The 23,989-nt window shown below is 40.0% G+C and overlaps 1 protein-coding gene across 1 annotated transcript; it reads right to left on the bottom strand.

Moving 5' to 3' along the window:
- Positions 1-4,664: 4,664 nt before the first annotated feature.
- LOC139469115 (uncharacterized) lies at positions 4,665-23,552 on the bottom strand. Its single transcript, XM_071251248.1, has 3 exons — positions 23,351-23,552; positions 13,349-13,492; positions 4,665-5,711 (listed from the first exon to the last, which is right to left on the bottom strand). Exons 1-3 carry the CDS (start codon positions 23,421-23,423, stop codon positions 5,584-5,586), a joined length of 345 nt encoding a protein of 114 aa, XP_071107349.1. The 5' UTR covers positions 23,424-23,552; the 3' UTR covers positions 4,665-5,583.
- Positions 23,553-23,989: the final 437 nt, after the last annotated feature.

Genomic DNA, 23,989 nt, shown 5'->3' with positions numbered 1-23,989 from the left:
AGAAATGGCTGTAATTAGCTCGATATTTGCTACTGTGTTTAAATCGCTGTCTTCATATATGGACGTGTACATTTCATCGAAATAATATAAGGCTGACTGATATGATTGTCGACGTCATTGCTGATACTACCGGGGGTCATAACTATACTTCGTCCTATACAATATATCAGGTTAATGTAAACTAGCGGGCAAAAGAAACGGCACCAAATAAATAATGGTCGTCATTTTTTAACAAATTTGCAAAACAGCACGAAAACAATTGGGAACACATAGCTGGAATGCAACCTACCTATTCCATGTGAACATGTGCACGTGTTTCACGTGATTTGCGAGAAAAGTGAATTTAATCAAAACAAAATGCAAAATGTGCACACAGTTGTCTGTATGAAATTCTGGTATAAAATATGAGCAGGATTGTACTCTCTCATCACATGAAACCGTTTAAAACAACGAACATACCTCGACTAACCGCAGAGCAGAGGGAGAGAGACATCGGTATGTTGCAGATGGGCGCGACGCAGGAGCACGTTGCCAGGTTCATGAGCTGCTTCAAGTGCACCATGGCCAGACTTGTCACGAGTCACAGGCAGCCTGGCAGTAGTGCAGGCAGGCCGAGGAGTGGAAGACCCAAGGTCACGGCCATGGTCTGTGGTGGCATCTGCCGGGACTAGAAGACAGATCTGGTCATCATCGACGGAAATCTCACTGCACGTCGTCACATTGATGATGGTTTGCGGCCTGTGGTACTGCCTTTCCAGAACGACACCCACGGACGCTGTTTCAGCAGGACAACGCCACCCCTTACACAGTTCGAGTCACTTCTGAACGCCAACAACGTGACCGTATTACAGTGGCCAGCCAGATCACAGGACCTGTCGCCCATAGAACACTTCTGGGACCAACTTGGACTCAGGATTCGGAAACGTCAACAACCGCCATTGACGAGGGATGCCCTAGCAATTGCCCTGCAGGAAGAATAGCTTTGGATCCCTAATCAGGATGTTAGGAGTCTCGTGTACTCAGTTCGACGTCGTGTTAGGGCTGCATCGTTGCTGGAAGGGGTCACATCCGACACTGAGCCATGTGTGTAGCACGGGACTTTAAAAGAGATCAACGTCGATTCTGCGGGTGTGATCGAATACTGGACAGTGCACCCAGCATGATAAACGTGTCTACAGAACTTTAAGTATATTGTTTTTGATCTTGTCATTTTCAAACACCGTTTTTTAATAATTGTATTTCTATAATAAAAAATCAACAGTTACTAAACTTAGCGTTTGGTGGCGTTTCTTATGCTCGTTAGTTTAGTTAGAATTCAGGCATTCTCACATTAAAGCAAACAACTTCTTACACCGGTGGTTGTTGTGAAAGTGTGAGTGTAGCACACTGTGTCGTACACCTGTTGAGAGATACACGTGTGTGTTGTTCCCCTTTTTATTGTTTTACATGGTTTCCGGATCCGCCGGCACTAAGCATCGGGAATGTACGTAGAAAAATCTACATGCATTTTTTATATTCACCAACCTGATATTGCTACTCCAGTCAGAGCGTGGCTTTGTTACCATATAACGATAAATAAACATTTCCATAAAACATGTGAGGATTTGAAGAAACATATTTTTATTCAGCCGAAGCAATATTCAAACAATTAGTTCTTACCAAATGGAAGGGTTTTATCACATTTTTTTATACCGAGTTTTGAGAAACATAATCCGTAAACTAATTATTAAACCAAGTCCTGACCTGTCATGTTTAGATAAAGCAGTTTTCCATGAAGGGTTTGACCATTAAGAATACACATTGCCTTGTTAGAAACATGCAACAACTGAAGGGGCAGGTAGGGTAACTGGTTTAGTGGAAGGGAATAATTATGGCTTCCAGTGACACTGTGATCGAGACATTCCCATGTTGCTGCTGCGCCCAAGTGTAGTGCTCTTTCTAACGTCATGGTCCAATTCTGCGACATGCTTGATTGCGTGTCATCATACCCCGAGTGTCAGGCGTTGCTCACTATAGTAATCACTGGTATGCTTGGTCTATTATCCACAAGCCATCGAGTTAAACTTCTTGCATTATGACTGAATGTCTTGCTGTCAGAGTAGTTTTGTTAAGCTATGTTGCGTAAATTATTTAGCTGAGTATACACGTGTACCTCTTGACCAACTTTTAGCCAACGTATCACACAGGGCGAGGTAATATAGAGGGAACTCAGATTTAAGTGCCCCTATCAGTTTTGCGTGGGACAAAGAGGGGCGTGATGCCTCCGGATGCTGCTTAATGGATAAATAGATGTGTCGACCAGTGTGTATTAGTCTTGCAGACATGAAGTCATATCGGATGTACAGATATGAATCATCGTCCAACAGTGCTGACGAGAAGTCTTTCTCAAGCGCCATTTCAAATCAATATTAAGAATTCTGAGCAGCATAGATTTTTATTGAAATAAATAATCTTGCATCAAAATCTTAATCAAATAATACAACCACTGAATGTAAACCGAAAGAAGTTGTTATTGTTATTAGATTATGATGTATTTCATACGGGTTTCATTGGCGATATTATATGTATCATGTCATTGAGTATCTCAGAACAGGCGATTGTTTTAAGCCTCGTAACGTTTGTAAATATTTGGTCAAATCCAATTTTCGCGTTCTTTTGCCCTGCAGTTTGTGAAAGGCGTTTTCGATTTAGGCATCCGCCGACTAAAAAATCAGGAACGTGGAATATATAAACTCCTTTTACAGCTTGTTATATTACCCTAATAATCACTTCAATAAAATGACATTTTTTACTGAGAGGTAGCAATTGTTGAAATATTATGCATAGCCTCACCGGTACCTAAAACAGCGTATGGCTATGTTCCCATGTAAATAGTTATTGAATAATTAAATTCTTATTAATAATTATTATAAACTGAGAAGAAAAAGAAACTAAACATGTACATATCATTTGAGTTTATCATATGTTTGATTTTCAATTAAATGTGTCTCAAGATAGCGATAGTACAATGTATATCCCAAAAATGAACTACACCTACGATTATTCAGGACTCAAAGAATACTTCTACCTGGTTTTATTTTTAGAAATATACTTTGATTTGAAACTTTTAAAAATTAATGATTTCTTTTCGCATAATATCCAACTGCTTATGTGCATCTTAGACATCCCATCTTTCAAAGTCTATGTCGTTGCAAGTTCATTTCTTATCCCCTTCTTCATTGAATCAATGGTATTTACACAAAATCGCCCGGCCACAGATGACTCTTTACAAAACTGTTGCTGGAATGAGTGATGATCAAATAGACATAATCCAAATTTAAAACATTTCTTTCAATTTTCAATTATAAACTCGGTATACTTTCTATTGCCCCTCAGTTGGATGCTATTACTGTCACAGTTCACCAAAAAATGCCATGCAACCGACCTTTTATACTTACCCCCAAAATAATAATTAAAGAGTGTAATTTTGTATATATTTTAATTTCGACCATCGACCAAAATACGGTGAACAAAATCCCTAATCCAGCTAATGACAAAAGAAAGCTTTTAGATCACATGATCCTTGGTCTTTTGAAATATTTCTCACAATTGCCGTAATGCCTGACAAGTTCCAGTTTCCTAGAACGGCTCGAAAAATACATTTGATTTATTTAGTTAAATTGTTCTTCATATTGTTGATAGCGGAATCAAAATATGGATGCAGTGAAGAAAAGCGTTTAAATGAGCTTGAGAGAGACACACACCAAAAGGGTTAAAACAATTTAAACACTTAAAATTCAAATTCTCTTTGCGTGCGATCTACACTTGTTTTGTGAAATGTGTAGTCATATTCATCCTTCATTTGAGATGAGCTGCATTTTGAAGCGAGGTGAAATTTGTTTTAAAGTCGCGTTCAGGATTAATTTTCTTGTAGCAACGTGCATGGACGTGTGCATGTGTGGCGGCTTACAGTTGTCCGTTCTTATGCAATAGCCCATTGAGATTTCATGCAGGTTGCCATAGATATCCCAATCAGACATAATATACTGACTCCGAGCCCACCAGTCCTTGTTATAGCCCTTTGATGCCAAGCGCCAGGCAACTGCCGTTTGAGAGTGAATTGTCAGTTACCAACAATTGACAAGTGGTATATTGTGTGCAAAGGTACAAAAGTATATCAATCTGTAAAACGATTGTAGTCAATATGATCCTAATCATTAAAATAAGTTATCAATAGATTGGAATAATCACAGTTACTTGTATCCTGAAATGTTGGGAAGTGGGGTGGCCTTGTGGCTAAAGCGTTCGCTCGTCACACCGAAGACCCGGGTTCGATTCCCCTCATGGGTACAATGTATGCTGCCCATTCCTGGTGTTCCTAACAGTGATATTGCCGGAATGTTGCTAAACGCGGCCTCAAACCATACTCACTCACCCTGTCCTAAAATATGTTGACCTGTGCTGTACAGATCGCAGTTTCGGAGTTTCATTGTACACTGTCAACAAGTCAGTCTCATTAAAATCAGATCTAAGTTCTAGCTGCCGCTAAACAAAGATCGGAGGACATCCATCCCATTACGGGCCACGTCAGAACGATCTTTCGCTAACTCTGACCGACCACTGAAATGACTTTTTCAATGAAATGAAAAGAAGTCGACATAAGCCAATTAGAAAGCAGCTTTCTCGAGCTTTACGGCACTCGTTTCAACCTGGCGACTTCCATTTCAGACTACGCTTGAAAAATATGTTGACACAATTCTCGATTAAAATTTTGAAAACGGAACAAACGAACATTCCGGAATGTCTAATATATGATTGTATGGCATTGTATGATTACGGGCCGTAACTGTCTTTCGGAATACCCCGTGTTTACGTTTTCGAGGTTGCATGATCAGAAAACACATTCCTACTGTCACTTTCACGATCTGGTAAGCGACGCTTTGATTGGTCTGATGAAAGGTAGTTCTGACGTGACCTGTAATGGGATGTCCTGAGATCTTTGTTTAGGGATAGCGAGATCTGATTTTAATGAGATGGTCAACAAGTAAGCAACACGGGGTACACATAAACGTGAACTTTATTCACAAGACGTAATATATAAATGTTTTTCCTGTGACTGTTATTGTGAGTTATACTGTATCGTAAGAGCGCCTATTTCCTCTGCCCAAGATTATTGCACACTGGTCTATATACACGACGTAGCCGTTGCTCTAACATATTATATATTATAACTGAACTGATAATATAGTTACAGTTACCAAATAATCTTACACTATCGAAACAAGACACCTCTCTCCACATACCATGTAAAGAGTAATAAATAGTACTTAACATATCTGCCATGCAGGTTGTTTAATGTCGCAAGCTCCTTAGGGGATAAAATATGATGAAAAATGAAAACAAAATCTCATTGTCTCTTCATCCCCAGACATGACATCTACAGCCACCATTATACACCAAGATGCCATCAGTAGCAGCGATAGTTCACAGACACAGATGGGGTGTTCCATGCCGAGCTGAATCTTCTGAATTATTGAAACCACATCCGGAAACGTATGGGATCCGATTCAATTCAAGGATATTTTTCCATCATCGTCGAAGTTGTTACCTGAGGAGGTTGACGGCGGCATTGCAGCCGTTCTGACGACATGGAATATGGCAGGTGAGATACCGGTTATTCTGTTCACAGCCGGATGAATGGCTAACGCTGCAACCTCTTTTCAAAACGCGATCTGAAAATAGAGGAAGTTCTTAAGAGAAGGTAATTAAAACATTAAATTGCCTTTAACCTACTTTAATTGATCTGATATTTACACGTGTGTAACAAGTTTGCTCTATTCGGTTTAAAAATTCAAAGCTTAATCTGTACATTGCTTGTAAGGACGGAATATCAAGGAGATCGGGAGGACATTGCTGTGACTTGGTTGACCGTGGCAGCTTACCCTGATGGTATCATTGGTTTCCTGGACCAGAGGAATCGTTCTCCAGCTGGAGCAGTGGGGCCAGTGACGTAAAACAACAGTTACTTCATGTATTTGGAAATGCTATAATTACTGATTTAAGAATCAAGGGTCGGATTTAAACTATTCTTTCTTTGTTTAGGGATTTTTTACAAGGTGTCAAATCTGCAGAACTTTTAAGATGAAGGCGACAGCAGCATTAATTTTTCCCTAATCCTTAACAATCTCTGCTTAAAACAGTAGTGAGGATACCAGTCGGTCCCGGAAATGTGAGTTTATCCTGCCTCATTAGTCACATATATGCAAAAGCAAGTCAACTGTTCACCTGAACAAATACGGGAACAAAATTATGATACAAGTCCAAATATGGAATTGCACCGGACATCATCTTGGTCATTGCTGCGTCAAATTTGGTAATATCCTGTCTACTAAAAAATGTTACTTAAGGCCTTGTATGATGTGACTCTGATCAAAGAACGTTTGACTAGAGTCTAGTACAAAGAGCTTGCTGGAGCTGCTGGAATATTGAGATGTTTGACATGGCTTATCAATGTAATTTCTAAGAAAACACCACCTCATTGCAACAACATTTTATCATTTGTTCATGACAATCTCATCCTAGCCTCTTTTCCCCATTCTCTCAACTTGAATAGATCTTAAAATTCAGGTCCTTTGAAAACTACCCAAAACGATAAAGGTCATTAAAAACTCTCGCCTAAGGAAAAACTAAAACATGAAAACCAGTCGTATTTAATGTTTGCTATTCCATCAGTAATGTTAACATGTGAGAAGAGAAGAGAAATTGTGTATTTGTGTAGCCTACTCTGTAACTTGACAGAACTAGAGTGATGAGATACCAATTAGCCATAGTGAACTATTATGAGATACAACGCATCGCATATTTTTCTGACATAGTACGTCACATGTGGTGGCATAGATAAAAGATAATAGCAAATAGTCTGTTACGGAAATGTGCTTATTAATGTCATGCGACGATGTTATTGCAGATGATGTCGTGGAGAGTCACGGCAGATTAGTTTTAACGCCAGGGCGATGACATTACCTCACTTTGCATGATCCGAAGTAACTATGGCACATTTAGCCTAACTCCAATAACACAACTATCAAATGTTGCGAAAGATTGACAGTTCCTATTAGCCCAGAGAATACAAACTACCCCTTACATATTTTGAATTGAGACCCCAAATTACGTGGACGAGTTGACATTTTGTAGACATCAATTTTAACTATTTTGGACAATAGACACAGCTCTTTTTCAAACGTTATGTCGGCGAGATGAGGAACAGACCCATATAGTTGCATCAATTTTATGTGTTTCTCTGAAACGAAGCCTTGGCGTGTTGGCTCACGAACGACCTTGTTTGGGCTTCCAAAAGGGAATTCTATTTTCAGGATTGTTGTAAAACAGAATTAGATAATTCATGATTCTGAAACAAACATGAAACATGTAACACTAAATAAAAAGACAGATAAACCCTATTTTGAACAGTTTGTCGGCTTGATTAAGGAGAAAGTCAGAAGGGAAGCAGGTCTTAGACGTGAACCAATTTAGACACCAAATTGAAGTATTTTGAACAAAAGTACACATCAGGCCTTACAAATGAAATATCACAGAGGTGCTTCTTACGTTGTTGAACATTAACGTTAATGTGGGTGTCGCTTTTAGTAACATGAGATTGGGATGAAATGTATCAGTTGTATAGGTTGAGTTGAAATGAGGCTTGTTCGTATGGAATAAAGAACGAGTTTGTCAGGCTTCTCAAAAGGAATTTTGTTTTCAAGATTGATTGCTGAAGCAAATGAGGTGATTTTATGATTCTCTGAAAAAAGGACCTAGATACAGATGTTGAGAAACAAACTGTGGTGAAACTGTGAGAGGGTTTGGTAGGGAGATTACTTCAGTTATATCAGGGCATGTGAGCTTTATGTGGAAGGAAAGCCCGATTTGTTACAGATCAGTAATGATAACATGTGAGAAGAGAAGAGAGCAATACTAGACATTGTAATACATTACATATGATATCCGTAATAAAGCAGAATATTTAAAGAAACAAACACAAACAAAAACATCCTAAATCTGGAGGAAATGTCCGTGAGTGAGTATGGTTTCACACCACTTTTAGCAATATTCCAGAAATATCACATCGGAAATGGGCTTCACACATTGTACATTTATTGGGAATCGATCCGGGCCTTTATTGGGCGTGACTAGAAAACACGTGAACCACTAGGATACCTCACTGCCCCTGTATCTTTGGGAATACGGAACATCGAGAACGTTAAGTTTGCCAACCACAGGGTGTTATTTTGTGATGTTATTAATCATGCAGTGAAACCCTGTTATTTCAAACTGGATCAGCCCAATGTATCGTTTGAAACTGTGTAGTTTGTTGTCCCGGTAGAATCCTTATCGGTGCTATGGCTTTATGTCAGCATTCAGATAAATGTTTCCATTGCCTCGCCAAACCTGAGATTCCAAGTGTTCACTGTCTTAGTACTGCCATAGTACTGTAATGGATCTGCACTCAATATATATATATATATATATATATATATATATATATATATATATATATATATATATATACCTTATATGTTGTAATATATCGCTACATCTATATATTTGGCTGTGACATAGTGTGTATTACTGCGTACATGAATAACTTGCACGGTCCAAAATGCTTGATGTTGCAGTGGTATGTGATGTTGTATTTCTAGCAGTGCTTTACAGAGTTTTACTTGTTGAACACATGAAGATGTACGCAGTGGGATCAGCCTTAGTCATTGTACACTGTAGCAGGGGCTGGCACCTGTAGCAGGATCGCGCACGTGGCTGTCAGGTGGGTACACTCTGCTCGTGCAATACGTGCAAAGGCAAACTTCATGTTGAAAACATTGGGATCGTTTATAGAAGGCACGTGATCTACTTTTTTATGAATCTTTTTATGAGTCTTTATGAATCTTCAACACAACAATATATACCAGTAGGTTTATGATTTCATGGCAAACATTAACGGTTATTTTTGTCAGCTTCTGAGAACGACATCAAACATGTACCTCGGAGCGATCTAAATAATTTTATTTTTTTTTTTTAGCGATCAAATATTTTATTTGGGATAACACTTTCTCAGTCAAGTACACATTCACGTAATATATTTGTCAAGAAATTGTCAAATGGACTTCGGATTGATTTATTCCAGTGGATATTTAAAAATAAAAATATACATGAAGTATGTGTTGCATTTGAGGGGTCAGGTGTGAATAAGATCGTTTACTGGCTAATTTAGAAAAAATGAACATTCAATGAAAAAATATATATAAGATTTTACTTGGTTGCCACATCGGCAGTTTCGGTCCTCGTTTTTACAGTTTTAAAATAAATCACGATTTAATGCAATATTACCATGTCTTAATTTGTTTTCTTGTGTTATAATGTTACATTTTCGGTGGCCACAGGAGAAATATGATGGAATTGTGGATTTATGTATGTTTAAATTTACCAACTATACCTTAATTTAATGTATGATGGTGTAAAGGCTTGGAGTACACTAGAATCAATTCTAAGGTCACATGTCATGTTTGACCCGACATAATGTTCTGTACCTTATACATACGTGTGTACCTGTTCTGTTCCATCATCGAACTAACCATTAAGTAAGAACTCTATCTGCATTGATAAACGGGAAGTTTGATCAACTTCTTTGAAGGCCCATAAGCTCAGAGGAACAAGAGATGGATCCGTGCACGTCACAATAAATCTTCAATATAAAGGTGAGGGCGATGAGTGAGTGAGTATGGTTTTACGCCGATTTTAGCAATATGCCAGCAATATCACGTCGGGGGACACCAGAAATAGGCTACACACATTTTACCCATGTCGGGAATCGAACTCGGGTCTTCGGCATGACGAGCGAACGCTTTGACCACTAGGCTACCCCCCCCGCCCGGTGAGGGCGATGAAATGTTCAGCACAAAGGATGATGATTAAGTTTTGTCAACTTCTTTAAGAGACCAAGATGCTCAGGTGAACAAACGTGGGTCCGTGCACGTCACAATACGTCTTGGAGGTAACCGTAGCTCTACAATTATACTGTCTGGTTCGTCGGTAGCCTTGCATCCCTGTATTTGAAGATGGCAATTGACAGGAATTTGAAACTAGATTGCAGAAAATAGAAACTCCCACGTTAATCACAGTGTTGGAACCACTTACAATCTACTCTAGTATACTGTGTCTGAGTTAAGACATGTCGTTACATGGAAAGGCGTTGGGGTTGGTTGTCTGACATGTCAGTGTGACATGGTTCGGTAACGACGTCGTGTCTTGCTTTGGTTTAGATGTAACTGTACACATGATACCAATGTACATAATGTCAAGTGGCATGTGCATTAACTTCGCACTAACTTGTGTGATTGCAGATTAAAATAAGGTCATATAGCAGTGCACTGGACTTGTAGCTCACCTGACGTACAAGAAAGAAAACGTGACACGTGAAGGCTCAATCTTACGAGACGCTTACATGTTTGATCGCTTATTCTTTCCCGACTAGATTACTGCAGTAGCTTGAATATCTAATGAATATGGCTACAAGACTACAGACAATTCAGAATAGAGCAGCTCGCATCATTACTAGATCAGCAATCCACGTCCCAAATTTCATATACATCGTTCTCTCCACTGGCTCAAAATACGAGAACATATTGACTTCAATAGCCTTATCAAAACACTCATGGAACATGCACAGCCACCCCTTTTCCCAAAGATCTGATCTCAAACTATAGACAGTGCCGTAGCCAGCCGGGGGGCAAGTGGGGCAGTTGCCCCCCTGGATTTTTTACACGTGTTCGTGTACTTGATCACCTCCTAATCAACATCCCACCTTACAAACTCAAGTCATTTGGTTCGTGCCTATACGTCGCTGCTTCACCATTAGAACTTTATTCTACTTCTCATTACTCTGTTGTCATTCAAGTCAAGACTAAAGACACACGTCCTTGAACAGTTGACTCTTCATTCAAGTGGATCTCTTATTATTTTGTATACATTTCTTGTGTGTTTTATTTCTTCTGTTTACGTCTTGAGCATGCCGCTTCGTGGTGTGGAAGTATGGCGCCATATAAATAGCATTTTCCGTATTTCATAGTCAGGCAAGACCTATTTAAGTTGATTCACGGCTTCCTCCGATCCTTAAAAGTGGATGAAAGATGAGGATCGTTGTAGATTGGATGAGGAGGGGGACATGATGTAGTTGTTTGCTGCGTACAGTTAGCATGGTGAGCTTTGACGGTGTCATCGATTGAAGCGGGTAATAGAGTTCGCCTTCACCGAAACACTGCCACTACCGCAATGAGCTGTAATATTTAAACGTAAGAGTCTGGTGTGGCTCTACCGCCTGTACCTGGGCTTAAGTCAGACGCAGTCAGAGTTGTACCACCAATAAGGAGTCGTGATATACAGTGTTAAAGAACTGCATTAACTATTGAGTCAAACACAGATTGTGTAATGGGGAAATCACTCGAATCTGTTGAATTACCAGATTCCGGGGTTTCTCAGAACTAATACCATGTTATGGTTGATATATGATTTATCTATAATTTTGCAGAATGATCAATAGTTGCATCAGTTTTACTTGTCTAAATTTTGTCCAGACTGGCCAGTGAATTCACGGCTCAGAATCAATAGCAACACCATAAGCGTGATGTCATCATAATCATTTAAAATGTAAAACGGTACTACCAGAGGTGAACCATTTTCGATTATCCGACGAAAAAGCGGTAAATATGACATGAATGGATTACTGAAAATCAGTAATTACACGAAGTGTTGGCGAAAATGTGGAAAGCATGCCCTGTCCAGACGCCGCACAGCAGTGAACAAACCAGACAATCAAGTAATGGACCAGAAAATCCAGTGTCACGATAGCGTACATGTCTTTACTGATTTTGTTGAAACTGAAAACAATATATATATTTTTAAGTTTTAGAATCGGCCCAAAGACCATATGGAGGATGTAATATCTACATGTGTGCTTAGATCTTATACAGGTTCAACAGCGATAGTTCTGTACACATACTAAATCTATAAATCACATATAATGTCCGATACAATTATACCAGCAGATTTCAAGTAATTATAATTATTAATATACAATATGCATCTATGCGTGCAATGCCACATTGCTGTTCCCACCTCCATGGAATCTGTTCATATACTTAAGGGGGCAGTCGGGTAGCCTAGTGGTTAAAGCGTTCGCTCGTCACGCCGAAGACCCGCGTTCGATTCCCGACATGGGTACAATGTGTGAAGCCCATTTCTGGTGTCCCCCGCCATGATATTGCTGGAATATTGCTAAAAGCGGCGTAAAACCATACTCACTCACTCACTCATATACTTAAGAATGTGTACGGGTACGGTCTTGAGTTGACTGCACAACTCCTTCTGTCAGTTTACGGCTGATATGAAGAGATGAAGCCAAAAATAACAAAATGAAAGTCAAATCGTCCAACATACAGCATAATAGGTCCAAAGTTTCTGCAGGTAACGTATTGCTTATGGCGAAAGTGAATGAAATTGAGGGAAATACGTAAATGCGCACGGACTAACAGTATCATGTTTTTAATAGATGCACGATTTATCCATATGTCGTTAAAATATTTTTTAAAAGTAATATAATTTTAATTATTCTTTATGCAAAGGTGTTTACACGATGAATGTTTGCACTGTATGCGTATATAGAAAATGAAATGCACAGTAACCGCCTTCTTTCTTTATTTTGATTGTTAAAGTAAATAATAGATTTTAGAAATACCTTTGAAAAAGTTATATACACTTCTTACGCATGGAGCTCTTACTTGATGAAATACGACAGTCCCATTCAGCATGCATATATAGCATGAGACCTGATTTCTGTATACAGTGAAACCACATTTACCCGGAACGCGTCAGTCCGTAAATCCGGTCACTTCTTCGTCTCTGTTATTCGTTTCCCGTACATTCGATTTAGTTCCGTCCTGACTTACGGGTGTGTTTCATAATGATTATACATGTCACCTGACTTTATTCACTCAAACCGTGTTCGTGTCGTCTAAGGAGACGCAATTTGCTTTGCAGAATTGCGTCCCTTAGGCGTGCCAGAAGCCAATGATCGCGGGTTCGAATCCTAGTTTTGCCCGATTATGTTACTAGGTTGGTTATCATGTTTATCATCGTGCTTGTGGGTTTCACCAAAGTTGTAAACGACTAGGTCTGCATCAGTTTTGCTCTCCTCCCACATCACGCTGAGACGCCTTGACATCAACTGTAATATTGTTCACAACGGTGTTAAACCCATTCCTACAATTACACAATAACTCGCTTTATTCATTCTATCCGATAGAACATGACAGCTCACCACCACTTATCAAGCTCCCCATGAAGACAACGGTGGTCACACAGAAGTCGTGGTTCGCTGGGCAAGGCATGGGGTCGATCATGTCCGGCACCTGGCAGTACGGGTTCGTCTCGCTGCTGCACTGTACACAGTATATGGCGGACACTGGGGAGAGAAAGCTGGAATGAGTTGGAACGTCAATCGCGTAAATACTAACAAAAACAACAACAACAACAACAACAACAATAATGACCTAATGATGTACGTATCTCCGTGGTGGGCCGAGATAGGGAGGATTTATTCCCCTGAACTAAACTTATATCACCCAATTAGGGATAACCCCACGAAACTGGTTCAAAACTCGATTACAGAAGGCCAAGAAGAAATCTTTTTAACCCCGCAGCCCAGTCAGCCTTCCTCTGGTATACAAACCAACCACACTGAAGATGGTACTTGCCTCATGGTGACCAGAAATACCACGAGTAAATAGCAAATTAGCAGCTTTGGGGCAACGCCATGCCAATGTGTGCTTACCTGACAGAACCAAATATCCGGAACCAGCTCCGGTGACTATATTTATATATGCGCCGTGAACTGAAAACACTCTTTGCACAGTTCCAGCAGTAGCTAAATTCTAAATCAAATTCACTGAACGCGAAGTTAAACGTCTGGACAGAATGAAAAGGAAAGTGGAAAAATAATTTCATAAACTAAAATATACTGTTCAAATTTAATGAAAAACAGTTTTACAGGCAGTTAAATGCAACCAATGGCAGTGATAAGGAAAGACCCACCGTTGATATCAATGAAGGGTTTTTGACACAGTTGTGGTCTATGCAACTGCAACCTCGAGAACCATGGGTAGAAGATTAAAATAATAATGCATATGACAAAATAAAGTAATTCATTGTTGTGTTTCATTACACCCGATTGCCTGAAAAAGGTAATTAAAAATCTAATCAGTAGAAACATAATACGGCGCCTGATGGTATTCGGAACTGGTATTGGAAACTGTTCCCATGTGTCCAAACACCATTACTTCTCTGTTTTAATTCTCTTGTAGATACAGGGGACGTTCCGCCTTGGTTATGCAAAGGTCGAACGATACTTCTCCCAGAGAAAGGTGATTTGACGGACCCTAAAAACTTCCACCCTATTACTAGTCTATATACACAATACAAAATATATAGGGCGTGTCTTACAGATCTTGTGTCATCACACTACGCTTCCAATGACGTTATTTACATGGAGCAGAAAGGAGACAGATAGGGGTGTTGGGGTTGTAAGGATCAATTTCTAGTTCGAAAATGATCCTTCTTGGATTTTGAAGTCACTGGAATGTATTGACCTTCCAGAGCGACTACTAGTTTTACTCAAGTCTTTTATGAATTGCTGGTCAACTCAGTTTGAGATGTATTCACAGGGGCAAGTGGTTCCTTTGGAACCCATTTCTATTAGAAGAGGAATATTTCAGGTCAATTCTTTTCATCCTTTTGCTTTTCTGTTTGTCACTAAATTCTTTTAGCTTTATGCTTAGCAACGAGGAAGGTTATCACCCTGGACCTCTTCAGCACAGATCCCTAACACCCCCTACTCACGTCTTTTACATGGATGACCTTAAACTTATTGCCAATGGAGAATACACACAAAAAGGGAAATTCTAACGATGTGGACATTCCCTCTGGATTCGACAAATGCAATATTCTTCATCTGAAACATGGCAAGGTGGGAGAGGGAGGATCATTCAATACTTGGAGGAGGAGTTATTGACCATCTCGTGGAAGGTCAAGCCTATACGTACTTAGGGATGCAGATTAGGGACAAACTCCAGAATGCCCATATCAAGGACAAACTACAAATGTACAAGTACAAATGTAGACTCAAGAAAATGAGGTGTTCAAAAGTTAAAGCCACAAAATACGTATGCTGTACCCGTCCTTTCGTATTCGTTTGGTGTTGTTGATTGAACGAAACAAGAAATTCAGGGTATTGACACCCTCACACGAAGAATCATGTCAGACAATAGATCACACCACCCTCGCTCTTCCCCCAATCGGTTATAATTACCAATCATTATGAGAGGGCTCTTCGTGACAGAATTGTTTTGTGTACTTTTGCACACATTTATTTGTCTGATGATATTTGTCCTCTTGTGAAGCATGTCAAGACTCATGATGAAAACAAGGCATTCCACAGATTACTTAAACGAGTCAAGGGTGTCGGACATAATCTCACAAACATAGTATCTTAAGCGATATGATGGAGTGGCTTGATCTTTTTATTACCTTCTTCGCCATGCTTGTGGTTTTTGCACAGAGGTCCATCCATGGTACGACCCGGAATAAGTAGAGGGCGTCATGGAAAATGATAAATACAAAATCCTGTGGAATAGGCCCGTATACAGCCTCAGACGTATCCAGGCCAACACACCTAATCTTGTCCTTTTTGATAAATCCAATGAAATCATATATTATTGAATTTTCTGTCCCTATTGACACTAATGTGATTGACAAGATTGAGGAAAAACATGGCAAATATGCGGACCTCGCTTTCGAAATTCGCGCTTGCATCCCAAGTACCAAGTTTTCCGACTCCTCATTGTTCTCGGTGCCTTAGTTTTGGTACCTCCCAATCTGTTGACTGACATTGGGAGAGTACCCGGATTTGCTACCAGGAATACAGCCCTCCTGACAATCTGGGTAATGCAGAAGGCTGCAGTGTTGGGAAGTCTCCACATTCTCCGAAAAGTTCCGGGTTGGTTTGACGAGGCAGCGCTTACTGGGAGCAGTCCCATTCGCTGCCTGGGCTGCGTGCAGAGGGTGCAAGGGCCCTGAGCTGATGATTACCCTAACCAGCCATTCCCTTTTTGATGCATTTTTCAATTCTAATCTGTAAATAATTATAATAACAATAATAATAATGATAATAATAATGATATTACATTTTCTCCCAGCACATTCCATCATTACCATCATCATCTGCATCCTAACTGTATTATCAGCTCCCCAGGGTGTATGCAACTAAAGTTACATTAGCCGTCTACAGTGACACCCAACAATGTAATCGTCCCTACCATACCAATTCCGTCCTCTTTGTTATGTCATTATTTCATATTGAATTCCTAAAGGACCATTCCTTTAGGTTACTGACCATTGCCAAGAAAGATAATTCGATCATGGCCTATACTTTGTGTATGACATACATCACAGAAATTATGGATAAGTGCTTCCGATCGGTGACTGATGAAGAGTTCGTGAGGTAAGTGTTTCCGTAATACAATGGCTCAGATGAATGTTAGGGGAAGCCCGAAGTGACGCATGTCGTAAATGTTTACCACTTTGGTAAAATCCAAGAGCACGGGTCTGCTGCGCACAGACCAAGAATTATTATAGTGACGTTTGGTACAGCGCGTTTCGGCGTGGTATGGCACAGGGCATTACTTGCCTGACATGGTATGTCACTGACATGGTATGTTACAGCGTCTTCTTGGTGGGGTATGGGGTATGGCGTGGTATCATGGCAAAGCACATTCCTGGGGTGGGATGGTACAAAGTACCGCCCGTTGACAATACAGCAGGGAACTGCAAATCACATTTTCTGTGACATATATTTCTGAAATATTTTTGAATAATATAGTCAGGTACATGGGGAAATCAAGGTCACAGGTTTATTCAACTATAAAGTACTACTATCAACTTCGAATGGACCGTCACCGTGGTGTAGTGGATAGAGAATCTGTAGATGGTACTTGATTACTCACTGCCTGGCGCTCGGCAATAAGGGGGTAAAACAAGTACTGGTCGTTTCTGAGTCAGTCTGGTATGTGTGATTTGGCTGCCCATGTTAATTTGAATAATGATATGGTAGTCGGTTAACAATATAAAATCGGTTAGTTCAGATAGGTACAAGCAGGCACACTCACGCGTGCAATAACCTTGAACGTGAGGTTTAACCCCATTTTCCTCCTCACCCCAGTGTGGAAACACTAGATCTAGATTTGCAACTGTGGAAACACAAGGCCGTTCAATCAGTTCAGGAATCAAAATATTCAAGGCTGTCATGATTAGGGAATCTTGATCTTGATTCAAGTCATCAAAAGTAGATTTCACAAAACACAGAATCGGAGTGACACAACTTAATCGCACCATACTGCATGACACTGATATTGTTCAATGACAAATAATAGCAATACATTGATACCTCTCCATCACAATACACTGCATCGCAATTACACCTCTCCATCACAATACACTGCATCGCAATTACACCTCTCCATCACAATACACTGCAACACATTGACACCTCTCCATCACAATTCACTGCATCGCAATGACACCTCTCCATCACAATACAACTGCATTGCAATTACACCTCTCCATCACATTACACAGCATCGCAATTACACCTCTCCATCACAACACACTGCATCGCAATGACACCTCTCCATCACAATACACTGCATCGCAATGACACCTCTCCATCACAATACACTGCATCGCAATGACACCTATCCATCACAATACACTGCATCACATTGACACCTCTCTATTACAATACACTGCATCGCAATGACACCTCTCCATCACAATACACTGCATCACAATGACACCTATCCATCACAATACACTGCATCGCAATGACACCTTTCCATCACAATACACTGCATCGCAATTACACCTCTACCACAATACACTGCATCACATTGCCACCTCTCCATCACATTACACTGCATCACATTGACACCTCTCCATCACAATACACTGCATCGCAATGACACCCCTCCATCACAATACACTGCATCACATTGACACCTCTCTATTACAATACACTACATCGCAATGACATCTCTCCATCACAATACACTTCATCGCAATTACACCTCTACCACAATACACTGCATCACATTGACACCTCTCCGTCACATTACACTGCATCACATTGACACCTCTCCATCACAATACACTGCATCGCAATGACACCCCTCCATCACAATACACTGCATCACATTGACACCTCTCTATTACAATACACTGCATCGCAATTACACCTCTACCACAATACTCTGCATAACATTGACACCTCTCCATCACAATATACTTCATCGCAATTAAACCTCTACAACAATACACTGCATCACATTGACACCTCTCCATCACAATACACTGCATCGCAATAACACCTCTACCACAATACACTGCATCACATTGACACCTCTCCATCACATTACACTGCATCACATTGACACCTCTCCATCACAATACACTGCATCACATTGACACCTCTCCATCACATTACACTGCATCACATTGACACCTCTCCATCACAATACACTGCATCACATTGACACCTCTCCATCACAATACACTGCATCACATTGACACCTCTCCATCACATTACACTGCATCACATTGACACCTCTCTATTACAATACACTACATCACATTGACACCTCTCCATCACAATACACTGCATCGCAATAACACCTCTACCACAATACACTGCATCACATTGACACCTCTCCATCACATTACACTGCATCACATTGACACCTCTCCATCACAATACACTGCATCACATTGACACCTCTCCATCACATTACACTGCATCACATTGACACCTCTCCATCACAATACACTGCATCACATTGACACCTCTCCATCACAATACACTGCATCACATTGACACCTCTCCATCACATTACACTGCATCACATTGACACCTCTCTATTACAATACACTACATCGCAATGACACCTCTCCATCACAATACACTGCATCACATTGACACCTCTCCATCACAATACACTGCATCACATTGACACCTCTCCATCACAATACACTGCATCACATTGACACCTCTCCATCACAATACACTGCATCACATTGACACCTCTCCATCACATTACACTGCATCACATTGACACCTCTCTATTACAATACACTACATCGCAATGACACCTCTCCATCACAATACACTGCATCACATTGACACCTCTCCATCACAATACACTGCATCACATTGACACCTCTCCATCACAATACACTGCATCACATTGACACCTCTCCATCACATTACACTGCATCACATTGACACCTATCTATTACAATACACTACATCGCAATGACACCTCTCCATCACAACACACTGCATCGCAATTATACCCCTTCATCACACTACACTACGACCCGTGAAGATTCCGGGGTAGAATAGGTCTTCAGCAACCCACACTTGCCGTAAAAGGCGACTATGCTTGTCGTAAAAGGCGACTAACGGGATCGGGTGGTCAGGCTCACTGACTTGGTTGATACATGCCATCGATCCCAATTGCATGGGTCGATGCTCATGATGTCAGTCACTGGATTGTCTGGTCCAGACTCGATTATGTAACACACCGCCGTCATATAGCTGGAATATTGCTGAGTGCGGCGTTAAACAACAAACAAATAAACATACACACTACACTACATCACATTGACACCCCTTCATCACAATACACTGCATCGTAATTACACCAATTAATCACAATACACTTCATTGCAATGGCACCACTTCATCACAATACACTACATCGCAATGACATAATGTTATCACAATACACTACATCGCAATGACATAATGTTATCACAATACACTACATCTCATTGCCACGACTTGATCACTGTACACTGCATCATACTGACACCACTAAATTACGATATATACTGCATCGCAATGACAGCACTTCATCAAAATACACTGGACAGAAGCTCATATTATCATCACTGGTTTGTCTGACCCATATCCACTTGACAGGATATCGTAAGATAGCTGGAATAGTGCTGATGATGATGTACATGTGAAACATCATTCCCTCGCTCGACTCTATGCAGACTATGACATTCCTACTAACAAGTGGTAGCAATTACTTCCTGTGATATCTCTGTCACGACATTTGAAACTACACTTAACTCCTTAACTGCATTATCACTACGTGTAGGTCATACAGCCAAGGTCACATATCAACTACAACCTGTGTGACACATTTAACAACGTAATAGTGTATTTGTTGTTTACACCTCACTCGCCAACATTTCATCCCTAATGCCTGCAGCCTGTACAATTGTTTGTTTCTGGTGTAACGCCGCATTTAGCAATATTCCAGTTATATGACGGCAGTCTGTAAATAATCGAGTCTCGATAAGACAATCCAGTGACTGACAACATGAGCATCGATCCCTGCAAATGGGATACGATGACATGCATCAACTAAGTAAGCCAGCCTGACCATGCGATCCCATTAGTCGCCTCTTCAATAGAAGACCTATTGTAACACGGATCTTCATGGGTCGCAGCATGTACAAAGGGAGTCTGGACTAGTCAAACCAGTGGTTGATATTATGAGCAACATCTACGCAGTAGGGCAACGATGCCACATTCTTCATAAAGTAATCGAGTCTGACCACCAGATACAATCTACTCGCCTCTTACGACAAACACTAGAGTGATGGGGGCTTATTATATAACCTGGGTCCTCACTTGCAGCATAAGAATACGTTAATGAGCTGGTTCATGCGCCACATTTAACAATATTCCAGTCATATCATGTCTGAAGGACACAAGAAATGGGCGACACATGTGAGAATCGAAGCGGGGTCTTTGGCGTTATGGGCCAAATCTTGAACCACCAGGCTAGCCCACCGCGCTGACAAGAGTAACATCATATGCTTTGAATGTGACGTCGATAGAGCGTATATGCTATGTATATAGGAGGAAACAAGTCAGGTTTGCCCCTATGATTATCTAGCCATGTAAGATAAATCGGAAAAAGCGATTTATGAATTGATTTTCCAAAACTGAAATTTAAAAAAGAATTTTGTATTCTGTGAAAAGTCGAAGGGTTAGTTTATGTCATATACTGACCTATTTTAAATTGGGGTAAAGCGATTCATCAAATTGTCTGTGCATTGCGATTATCCATGGCCCAATTGCAATACATTAATGACAAGTTCAAATTAAAACAGATTCCTCGCTTAAACGATAGATAACATCGATAAAAGTAATATAACACAATTACGGTTAGTCATGTGTTATATTAAGTGGTAACTTATACTTGTTGTATATCGTTCTTTATTTAAGAATTTCTTTATTACTGATATTAGTTCTTAAGTTGAAAACTGTTCTAAAATGCGTTATTACATGTAACGGGGGCACGGGTGGCCCAGTCGTCTAAGGTGCCACGATTCGCTGTGCAGAGTTGCGTCCCTTAGGCACGCCAGAAACCTATGCTTGTGGGTTCGAATCCCGGTTCGCCCCGATTATGTTTCTAGGTTTGTCAGCAACATACCCGTGCTCATGGGTTTCACCGAAGTGGTAAACGTGTGAGACCTGCATCACTTCGGGCTTTCCTCCCACATTAAGCTGACACGCCGTGATATGACTGGATTAGTGTTAAAAGCGGCGTTAAACCCAACTCACTCACTCACTATTACATGTAACATTTGTAAGTTGGCTGATCCTTAAACAAAAATAACTGAAACAGATATGCCTATGTACCGTGTTGTGGATCTGCTAAAACGAAGTGAGAAAATGGTAAATAAATGACAGCACACGTTCAAAGAACTGTTGCTTTGTCTCATTCACCTAGGAAGACCTGGGACATGGAGTCATATATCTATCTATTTCCTGTCAGCCTTCTATCGACATTGATAAATGATAGTCCCATATCAATCTAAAATGGTCATAGTCAATGGCACAACTATTATATATACTATTATCATGTGATAGAATGACAGAAATCGTTCAGCAATGTGCACCAATGATGCTCTCAGTGTATGGATCACCAGTCCTGTGATGAATATTTCTATCGATCAAGTATCAAAGTATTCGCTCACATTAATTGTTGGGGTGTCAGAGCAGAATTCAACGCTACTAAGATGGTGTGATGTTATTTTACCGTTACCTCCAACGCATGTCCTCTGGAATGTTCAGATTGCAAGACGTCCATGTATGATTTTAATTCCGAAATTATTTAGCATTCTACCTGTTTGAATGTCTAAAGCTATTACTTTATATACTGTATACAGTGCCAGACATTAACCGTAACGCCTGTTGTCCTCGAAATCGAAGTCATTCAATGTTTAAGCTTTATCATTTCGTGTTCTCTGGGGTATGTTAATATATGAATGACATTGCCATCAAGTTCATGTCATGTAACTAAGACGTATATTTATATATACACTCAGTGTACATGTAATATATAATAAAATAATAAAGTCCACGTTAGTCCAACATCTTTTTTATATCAATTTCAGACATAGTACTTTTGCTCTCTCATGACAGCTCTTCAGTGTAACTGACAATGACATATAATATGACGTCATAAAGATGTTGGACTAACGTGGACTTTATTATTTTATGATTATTATATATATATATCATTAACATTCAGTACCGACGAAATCGGACACGACATTAAAAACGTAACACATCCATAACCTGCTTTTGTTATCATTACTATTTGATAGTGATTTATAATCATGATATTGTTCGAATCGTATAACGAACTCTGGTTTTAGCAGAGAGGGCTTATGATTATCGAAATGTTTTTTGTCGATTATATTTATAAACATTCAATGCCATTTTATTTGAAATACAGTAGTAGTTAGGTTCTTGGTGTAACCCCGTCGTGTCAATCACTGGCTCCATTAACAGTGACTTCAGTGTAAAAAGTACTGCTAACAGCTTCAGTAGCAGAGCCATTAGTGATGTCATTTGATTGTAATGTCATGGAAACCAGTGACGTCATAATTGTCTGCAAAGCATTGTGCTGTAATTTCATTGCAGAGATATCTACAGTGTAAATATCGCTTGATCTAATCCAAGCGATATCTCCTGTGGGAGCCAGTTTTGGATGAAAAATTGGAGTTTATATTATACACTATCATGAAACTGATGCAGCTTATGATGTGAAAGGTTAACATATTTCGATTACACATCAACAGTTAACATCATACATGCATGTCATACATAAGTAAACTAACTTACCTTTTGCGACAAAGAAACTGAAACATATTGCCAGCACCACTACGTGTACATAGGTGGTAATTTGAGACCTCATTGTACGAAGTTCAGAAAGGTTCCGGCGGGGAAAGGGTATACACACAGCCAAGACTGTTACTCATGAAAACCCGTTATATTTGGAGAGAGGACTTTATAAGACTTGCTTGCTATTCTGTGACCAATCAACGGCGCCGTGGGATGCACGCGGCAGCTGGTCACATGATCCTCGGTGTCGTCAGTCCCAGCGCTTGATGACTGTAGCGTGGAGTTGAAGCAATTGTTGACAAAGTGATAATGAAACAACAATTGTCTTCCCCCGCATCTCGTCATGCTATGCTTGTTGGTAAACGGTAATTGGCCAGTGAGGTAGCTCTTCCAAAAGCATGGACAAATTCATCTTCCTGTCAATGGCCATTACCAGTTCCTTCTCAAGCAGAATGTTGCGTGACGTTTGATTATGTTTCATGATAATGGTGTTGCTCAAGGTAAATGGTAATTCGTTGTCGATTAACTGATCTTTGATATTTGAAACTTTGGAAAATTGCTTTATTCTTGAAATAGTGTCTATTTATCTGAACTTTAAAAGAAAAAAAAGTATTTTATGCTCCTAGAGAGTATTACACA

Source organism: Haliotis cracherodii, unplaced genomic scaffold (assembly GCF_022045235.1).
Source record: "Haliotis cracherodii isolate W230 unplaced genomic scaffold, xgHalCrac1.p SCAF_2, whole genome shotgun sequence".
In the NCBI taxonomy this organism is placed as follows: domain Eukaryota; kingdom Metazoa; phylum Mollusca; class Gastropoda; order Lepetellida; family Haliotidae; genus Haliotis; species Haliotis cracherodii.
The sequence above is the reverse complement of the archived record's forward strand: the minus strand, read 5'-3'. Positions and strand labels throughout refer to the sequence as shown.

Coding starts and splice junctions, on each gene's coding strand:
- LOC139469115 (XM_071251248.1), bottom strand. CDS start 23,423: ATGAGGTCTCAAATTACCACCTATGTACACGTAGTGGTGCTGGCAATA. Junction 13,493..23,350: donor CAGTTTCTTTGTCGCAAAAG/GTAAGTTAGTTT, acceptor TTCTCTCCCCAG/TGTCCGCCATATACTGTGTA. Junction 5,712..13,348: donor GGGGAGCTTGATAAGTGGTG/GTGAGCTGTCAT, acceptor CTCTATTTTCAG/ATCGCGTTTTGAAAAGAGGT.